This window comes from Pollachius pollachius, assembly GCF_949987615.1.
Source record: "Pollachius pollachius genome assembly, chromosome: 4".
Lineage (NCBI taxonomy): Eukaryota > Metazoa > Chordata > Actinopteri > Gadiformes > Gadidae > Pollachius > Pollachius pollachius.
Window position 1 is genome coordinate 5,848,223 of NC_136937.1, and position 9,590 is coordinate 5,857,812.

The 9,590-nt window shown below is 47.6% G+C and overlaps 1 protein-coding gene across 1 annotated transcript in view; it reads left to right on the forward strand.

Annotated features, from left to right (window-relative positions):
- The window catches only part of LOC307075320 (leucine-rich repeat-containing G-protein coupled receptor 5A-like), a gene marked incomplete at both ends in the record, with an annotated part of 20,205 nt that extends 18,113 nt beyond the window's left edge, over positions 1–2,092 (forward strand). Inside the window, 2 exons of the mRNA XM_079735880.1 lie at positions 494–696; positions 1,296–2,092. Coding sequence (XP_079592006.1) covers positions 494–696; positions 1,296–2,092 — 1,000 coding nt within the window. The remainder of the gene's footprint in view (positions 1–493; positions 697–1,295) is intronic.
- Positions 2,093–9,590: the final 7,498 nt, after the last annotated feature.

Below are 9,590 nucleotides of genomic sequence, written 5' to 3' on the forward strand. Positions count from 1 at the left end.
GTGTTTGTGTGTGTCAGGTCAACACCACACACACGCACACGGACAAAGTAACACACATACACCCACACATACACACAAACTTGTTCTTCAAACCAAATGAAACACCTTGTTAATACAGCAGAGAATGTGCATTGCTGTGGGAGACGTAGTTAACGTGTTTTTGTGTGTGTGCGTGTGCAAGTGTGTGTGCTTGGGTGTGTTTGTGTGTGTATGTGTGTGTGTGTGTGTGTGTGTGTGTGTGTGTGTCCCCAAAAGTTGGACCACTGATGTCATCGGTCCAATTTACGTTCTCCAAATCGGACCAATGACATCACCGGTCCAACTTTTCGGGAATCCTTTTCTGGAAATATTACGTAGGAATGGAGTTGAAAACGCCTGGGAGCGAAGGTTCCCCTTTAACCCCCGTGAACTCGTGGAGTCTGGGAATCGTTGCCGTAGCGACGTCACCCGAACCCACGACGGCGGTGACGAGACAGTCCGGGTCTGTGTGCAGGTACGGGGTCCAGTGGGAGAGGAGCTTCCTGTGCCGGTTCAGTGGCTTCCTGTGCGTGTTCGCCTCCCAGACCGGCCTCTTCCTGCTCACGCTGCTGGCCCTGGAGAGGAGCCTGGCCCGGGCCCCGCCCCCCGGGGAGGCCCCACCTCCCAAGGCCGGCGCCCCCCCGCACAAAAGCATCAGGAGCAGCAGGGAGCTGGACAGTAAGCAGGGACACATGCACACCAACTACACACTCTCATTTAATACACACACACACACACACACACACACACTCAACACACACACACATACACACACACACACACACACTTAATACTTAATACACAGACACACACACTACACACACACACTCACGCACGTTCGCACACACACACCCACACACTAAACACACACACATACTTAATACTTAATACACACACACTCACACACACTCAATACACACACTCACGCACGTACGCACACACACACACACCCACACACTAAATACACACACTCACGCCCACACACACTAAATACACACACTCACACACACACAGGCACACTCAATACACACACACACACACACTAAATAAACACATGCACACACATTCAGTGGCAAATGTAAACAGACATTGCAATTCGACTTGCAAGACATCGTAATGCAAGCTCTCCACACTTCCTTCTCCTGTCTCCCTTCTCCGTTCTTATCTCCTTCCTTATCACCCCCCCTCCCCCTATCTGTCTCTCTCTCTCCCCTTATCTGTCTCTCTCTCTCTCCCTCTCTCCCCCTCTCCCTCTCTCTCTCCCCCTCCCCCTCCAGTCGCCCCCTCCCCGCCCCCCTTCTCGGTGCGTCTGGCCGTGGGTCTCTGCTTCCTGCTGGGACTGGCCGTGACCATGCCCCCCCTGCTGGCGGGCCACAGCGCTACAGCGCTCTGCCTGCCTCTGCCCTCCCCCTCCTCCTCCTCCTCCCCCTCTTCCTCCTCCTCCCCCTCCTCCTCCTCCTCCTCCTCCTCCTCCTCGCTGGCCTTCTGCGTCTCCCTGCTCCTACTGGACTCCTGCTGCTTCCTGGTGATGACGCTCGCCTACGCGCGCCTCTACTGCCGCGCCGGCGACCACAAGCCCCTCCCCGGCAACGGCCCCGCCTCCGGGCCGCCGTCGCCGTGGGAACGGGACGGGGCGCTGACCCGCCACGTGGCCTGGCTCCTCTTCTCGGACTGCCTCCTCTTCCTGCCGGTGGCCTTCGCCTCCTGCTCCTCCCTGCTGCGCCTCCCCGCGGCGGGGCCGGCCGCCCTGCGGGGGGTCCTGCTCCTGGTGGTCCCGCTGCCCGCCTGCGTCAACCCCCTGCTCTACCTCCTCTTCTCCCGCCCCGCCCGCCGCCAGCTCCGCGTCCTGGGGCTCCGCGTCCTGGGGGCCCCCACAGGGCCCCCAGGACGCGGCGGGGGGCCGGCGGCGGCGGAGCCCTGGTGCGACGAGGACGCGGAGAAGCAGTCGTGTGACTCGACGCAGGCGCTGGTGGCCATGAGGAGGGTGGGGGGCGAGGAGGAGGAGGAGGAGGAGGAGGAGGGGAGAGGAGGAGGAACGAGACCTCCGATGGCGTGTGTCGCGCCGTGTCTTTAGGCTAACGCACACACACGCGCGCGCGCGCGCGCGCACACACACACACACACATACAGACTCACCCACACACATGCAAACACAAACATTCACACAACCACACACACACACACACAAGTTTGAATGCAAACACGCACACACGCGCGCACACACACACAACAATCCAGGATGAGCGGATATACTTTCTGGATCAAATCCCCAATTTCCTAATTTGTTAGTTAGAGTCAAAGCATGAGTCTATCTGGTATCTGAATAAAGGTTAAGTACAAGTTAATGAATCCACCAATGGAACCAAAAACAGTCTGCATTATCACTTGGACGAGTGGCAACATTGCTATGACTAAAAACCTCCCGACTTTACAAATGAACTGAATAAATTGACATAACTCAAATATTTCATATCCACAATTATCCTCCTAATGTTCTTCTACTGTGTGTGTGTGTGTGTGTGTATGTGTGTGAGTGTGAGTGTGTGTGTGTGTGTCTGTGTGTATATGTGTGAGTGTGTGTATGTGTGTGTGTGTGTGTGTGTGACGAACTGTGACAATCCTGATTTCCTTTCTAAAGTGTGATAGATTACGCTAGCCACAGCTAAAGCTAGCGTTGAGCTTCGTTAAGCCGTCACCTATAGCCACGTTGTCCTTCTGTTGCTGTAAAAACACAATTAACACAATGTGTCCTTGTACAAAATGTAATATAAAATCTGCTGCTGTGCAAAAACTAAACTAATGTGTGTGTGTGTGTTTTTTTTCCGGGCCGTTAACATGTATTTTGTTACATTCCATGCCTACGGAGCAGAATGAGGGCAAAATGTGCTTTTGTTTTAAGTACTGACTTTAAAGATAGAATTCTGAGATTGAAGTCAGCTCTGATTTTAAGGTAAGAACTCAGGATCACATGTAGCCCTCATCCTCTTCCCTATCCATTCCATGGTCTCCTATGGGGAAGGTGAGCAGAAAGGTAATGATCTGATGCTCGCTCCTCCTCATCACAGGAGGTGCAGCAGTGGGCCAGACCCGCTTCCTCCTCGCCGAACTCCCGTCTCGTCGCCCGTTCGTGAGTCACGCTGTCATCACGTTAACGCTCAGCTGGGCCATCGCTCACTCAGCCACCTCTGCCTTTTACACTTCTTTAGGTTTCAGTAAGACGCTGTCTCAGAACCGCCAGTCGTTATTAACATGACTCAGCACAATAACCACAAGCTAGTGTTGAATTGCATCGTCAGGGCTGGATCCCAAACGTTCATCCGCTTCCTCGTCTTGCTACGGCTGCAGCTCGGAGCTCAAGGGATCGAGCCTCAGCCTGAGCACTCGGTAAACGTTTTGGAGCGCACCCCTTGACTACCGGAGGGTAGGACATACACACAGAGATCGCTAACAGCACCCATCTGTAGACCAGTCTGTTTCTATAGCTATAGCTATACCAGTCTGATGTTATAAGGCATCAGACCAGTCGATCCCATGACGCTCTGACCCCACCTTCCAAACTGGTTCAACTGTACTGTGAACTGTCGTTTTAGAAATTCTGCTCTATTCTGGATACATCCAGTATAACAAATTTGGAAATGATTGTTTTGAAGGGACCCGGGGGAAATGTGGAACCAATGTTGTAAACTATCGACTGAAGAAGGAGACGTCAATCTTCCTGGCCTTCTGAGCGTGTTGAGAGCATGAGGCCCTGATGAGACCCTGAAGACGATCTCCTGTAGAGTGGCTGCTCACGCTGTTGTTGTTTTAACATTCTGATGAGCCTAATTCATTTTGATTTTCATTTTGTGGTGTCCTCCAGATTGACTTTCTTCTTCAGAAATCGACCATCAAGTAAAGTTTAACCACCGTTTTACAAGACAGTAAATCTGTTGTCCTCGTTCTGTTTAAAGTTTTACCACCATCTGGACGGCAAGAAGGTCTTTCTGTCTGTCAGTCTGTCTGTCTATCCGTCTGTCTGTCTGTACGTATGTACATACGTGCGTATATCTGTGTTATATGAGTCCTTCATAAAAAGGCGGGCCTACTTAAAGGCCCTTCAGAAGTAGAAATCATTCATTAACTCAACCGTTGAAATTCAAAAGATTAACATTTCACAATATCCTCCTCTCTCTCTTTCTTTCTTTTTTTCTTTCTCACCCTCTCTCCTAGTTTCTTTGCTCACACATTATCTTTGTATGTATGTGTGCGCACGAGCATGTGTATGTGTGGCTGTATATGTGTGTCTGTGTGTGTGTGTGTGTGTGTGTGTTTGTGTCTGTATGTGTGTGTGTGTTTGTGTCTATGTGGGTCCGTCTGTATGTGTGTGTGTTTCTTGTTTCAAGTTTTACTGAGGACAATAAAAGATGATAGCACCCTGTAAGATAAGGAGTCAGATTGGGACTAAACCACACATCGACAAACACTGTCAACTTTGAAAAATATTTCAATGCTAATTAAATGTTCATTCCCCCCCACGCTCTCTCTCTCTCTCTCTCTCTCTCTCTCTCTCTCTCTCTCTCTCTCTTTCTCTCTCTCCTGTGCGTCATGTTTTCAGATGACCTGTCCCTGGTAGCTGACTCTATTTAAAGGAGGATCGGTTAACGTCATTGGTTCACAGAGGAAACGTTTCCTGATCACTGATCATCACGCCGTCTGAACCCCGCAGAGAGTGAGGGAGTGAAATGTACATTACACACACAGTACACGCACACACGCATGCACACACATGCACGAACGTGCACACTCCGGCACACAAGCACACACACACACACACACATGCACACACACACCAACACACCTGCACACACACACACACATACACACACCAACACACCTGCACACACCAACACACCTGCACACATGCATGCACTCACACCACAGACACACACCCAGACACACACACACACACACACACACACACACACACACACACACACACACACACACAGCTATGCACACACACACGCTCACAAAACTCTAAGCACACTAAAATCTGTGATCCTTGTGTCAAATTAAGTTCCTGAGCTCCGAGTTCCCTGTGGTCGGGCCCCATTCACAGACACACTGAGGCTGTCTTTGGGTTCCGAGAAGAGAACCGGTCTAAAGCCAACATCATACTGGTGACCACGCCTCTCTGACCCTTTACAGATCATTAAAGCTGGGCTCTTCACTGCAGGAGATGCTAGTCTTCATCAACCTATTTGGAGTACAGCCTTAATAAGCTTTTTCAGTTGACCAGCTGGTCTTTGGTAATGACAGAGTGTTAATTAACACAGTAATAGACACAGTGTCCACCAGTTGCTTTTCATGCTAAAAGATACATAGACGCACATTACTGTGTTACAATGTAGGGAAACCCAAATCTATAAAAGTTCCTTCTGTCGCCATGATGATTATTCATTAACTGTGAAAAGTGACTCACCCGGCGTCATGTTTATCTGTGTTTGTTCATGTGTTCATGAATCCAATCATCCGTTGGACGATTAGCAGCGCACAAATGCTCACCGTGACGCATTACGCAGACGTTTAATTTCATGTTGTGTTTAATGCATCGTATTTATTTAATTATTTCATTCATTTAATGGGTTAAACAAAAGTTTAATTAGGTGAGTGGACTGCTCTGTGTGTGTGTGTGTGTGTGTGTGTGTGTGTGTGTGTGAATGTTGGTTGTTTTGTGTGTGTGTGTTTCTGTGTGTTGCTGTGTGTTCGTCGGTTTGGGAGTGTGTATGTTTGTGTGTGTTTGGGTTTGTGTTTGGGTGTGTGTGTGTGCTTCTTCGTTTGTTCGTGTGCGTGCAAGCACAGCGAAAGGTGATCCTGGACGGAAACAGTCACACACACTTAAGCACTTTCAGTGGCGATGACAGAGGAGGACACTCATCCTCACACACATGCACACACACACACGCACACACACACGCACACACACACACACACACACACACACACGGACGGACGGACGGACGGACGGTGAAGGAATGCCAGCTAGCCGAGAGACACAGCCCTATGTGAGTTATTTCATCTTCATCCTTCATGTTTTTTGTTCCAATTTATTTGTTCATATTTTTTCTCATTTCGATTTCTGCATGCATGAGGATTTTTATGATTATTTAACAGACGTTATGTTCTAGTGTTCTTTTTATTCTGCGTATGTTCTATTATGATGATTATTTGATTATTCTGTAAACATTATATCATGATGATTTTGATTATTGGACTTACATTATATGAAGATTGTATGATTATTTTAACCTACGTGATGCCTGCACATCAGTGATGTTGTCTTTATAACCAAGATTTCACACACACGACAAACAAAAAGCTAAATTAATACATCAAACGTGATACAATGATTGCATGATTATTCTATGTACGTTCTATTAAAATTGATTAAATTATTATTTCTATATACATGGTATTCTGATCATTATAATGGTTATTTCTACATAAATTATATTATAATGATTATAATAATTGTTCTAACATTATACTGTGATGCGTTATTATAAACTATTAGCGTGATGTCCTGTTGGATGGTTTGATTGATCGTTAAAGATGTGACTTTTTTTCATAATGTATCTTAATTCTATTTCTACATAAATTTATAAATTTTTAGTTTAATTTGCATCAATTCCCTCAGCATCGCCCCTCAGGGTAAAGATGTTTATGGATTATTTCAATACTCTCTGTGTGTTATATTTTTTCGTTTTCACTCCTTTCGACGGTTCAGGAGTTTCAACGATCTTCATTGATCATTGTTGTCACGACAACCGCGGAGGTAGACCGTGTAACCATTAGACTCAAATCGTGAATAATCACCAGAATCACTTTGATGGTGTGGAACAAACGTCCCGGTGAAATTAAAAACAACAATAATGCTTAGGTAGGGTAAAGAAAGAGCTGGACTCTCGAGAAGCAGGTCAGAGACAGGAGTACAGAAACATGATAGAGTAGACACCTGGACGGAAGAACCACTGTGGCTCGTGTCCAACTGTCACTGAAGAGTAGAACCTCCTCAGGAAACCATTGACCCACGACCACATCTCTGGGCCAGACCGTTCCTAGCAGGTTCCACTATAAAGTGGAACCTTATCCAACAGATGACGCCTGAGTCTCCGTATTGGGTCTAGTTTGGGTGTCTTAACTTTATCTTGTAGTTAGTGTTTCCCGTTTTTGTGTCCTGTTTCTTAAAATGCTGTCTGGCTCGCTAAAGGGCAGTGAATTTGGTGATTGGACTGAGATGAATAAATTAGGCTGCAGGGAGAATATGCTCTGATCCGTAGGGGATTAGGTCAGCGCGGCGCCAGCAGGAAACTCAAGACGTCCCGATGACCTCCATAGTAACTAACCTCCACTCAGCCGTGTGTGGGTTTGTGGGTGTGTGTGTGTGTGTGTGTGTGTGTGTGTGTGTGTGTGTGTGTGTGTGTGTGTGTGTGTGTGTGTGTGTGTGTGTGTTACACGCACAGGTGTGTCGGTATCATCTTCCTTCTTAAAGAAATAAGGACAGGTGTCCTATAGTCACCGTGGCAACCGTTTGTTGCCGATTGTAGCCCATAATGACAATTCTTCCACTTATTGTTTGTCTGCGGGTCGTGTGTGTGTGTGTGTGTGTGTGTCTGTGTGTGTGTCTGTCCAGGTGCTGAAGGACATGATGGGACCTCGTCATCTTTCTCTGATCCAGGAGGAGTCAGGCAGTAGAGAAAGGTATGTCTGTTGGTTTTTGTATTTCTGTGTTCTATTTTGTGTCTTTGTTTATGTGTTTCTGTGTGTGTGTTTGTATTTGTGTGTTTGTATTTGTGTGTGTGTGTGTGTGTGTGTGTGTGCGTGTGTGTATGTGTGTGTGCTGGTATATGAGTGTGTGTGCGCACGTGTGTGTGTCTCTGTGTTTGCGCGTGTGTGTCTCTCTGTGTGTCTGTAGGTATGCGTATGTGTGCGTTGTGTGTGTGTGTGTGTGTGTGAGTGTATATGTGTGTTTGCGTGTGTGTTTGCGTGTGTGTCTGTGTTTGCGTGTGTGTGTGTGTGTGTGTGAGTGTATACGTGTGTTTGCGTGTGTTTGCGTGTGTGTTTGCGTGTGTGTGTGTGTGTGTTTGCGTGTGTGTTTGCGCGTGTGTGTCTCTCTGTGTGTCTGTGTAGGTATGTGTATGTGTGTGTTATGTGTGTGTGTGTGTGTGTGTGTGTGTGTGTGAGTGTATATGTGTGTTTGCGTGTGTGTTTGCGTGTGTGTGTGTGTGTGTGTGTTGTTTTACTTACTAGCGAACTCTGTCCTTATTGCAGGGCTCTGTTACACTGAAAACAAATCTGAATGGAACCAGAGCCTGGAAGTCAACATCTTTGTTTACTGAGTGCACGGTTGTGTGTGTGTGTGTCTGTGTTTGCGTGCATGTGTGTCTGTGTGCGTGCATGTGTGTGTGGGTGTGTGTGTTTGTTCAATATAATTCCATTCCATTCAATTCAAGAGATTTATTGGCGGAACTATACATTGAACTTTTCAAAGCAGTTAAAATAAATGAACAAAGGTGAAAAACAAAAGCCGACTTGCAAAATATAGAAATGTAAATACATTAAAAAAGAAAAGAAAATCGAATACAAAGAAACAATGAAGTAGAATATAAATACTATACAAATGTGTATAAATTCAAGATAAATTGTTCCATCCCTCTCTCTTTCTTTCTGTCTCTCCCTCTCTCCCACTCTCTCTCTTCCTCTCTCTCTCTCTCTCTCTCCCTCTCTCCCACTCTCTCTCTCTCTCCCTCCCTCCATCCATCACCCTACCCCCCCTCTCTCTCTCTCTCTCTCTCTCTCCCTCTCTCTCTCTCCCTCACTCCCACCTCCTACCTCCCCCCTCTCTATCTCTCTCTCTCACACTCTCTCTCTCTGTCTCTCCCTGCCTCCCCCTCTTCCTCTCTCCCACCCCCTCTCTCTCCGCCCCTCTCAACTCTCTCTCTCTCTCTCTCTCAGTACGGGTGTGTTTCCTCCCCTCTCTGGCGCCCCCCAGAGGTCCCCAGCAGCCGAGCGGCCCAGAGAGCGAGAGGGGAGGAGGGAGATCAGAGAGCAGGAGGAAGAGGAGGGGGAGGGAGGAGGGAGGGAGGGGGAGGAGGAGGTCTCGGTGAAGGAGGAGGAGGAGAGCGAGAGGGGAGGCGATCCGGCGACGCTGGCTCTCTATGAGGAGCACAGGAGGCTGGAGGACAGCAGGTGTCTACTGGAGGAGGTAAAGAACTACAAAACAGCCTCCATTTTGAGAGAAGGGAGGTTGGAGGCCCTCTGCAAGGAATAGCTGGTCTTAGTTTCTGATCCTACTTTAGATGTATATAAATAACATTGTTACGTCTTAAATTATGAGGTTTACAGTAGTTTACATATACACACACAAACCTTCACGTTGGACCTGAGCATAAACAGCTAATGAGAGGGAGCTACAACTTATACTACTTAAAGTGTAATTCTGGCGAAAATTGAACCCAGTCTTTCTAGGAATGAAGACCCCTAAAATAAGCCCTCCAGACACTTTTTTTCGTTGTTAATCGAGTATAGAGCTT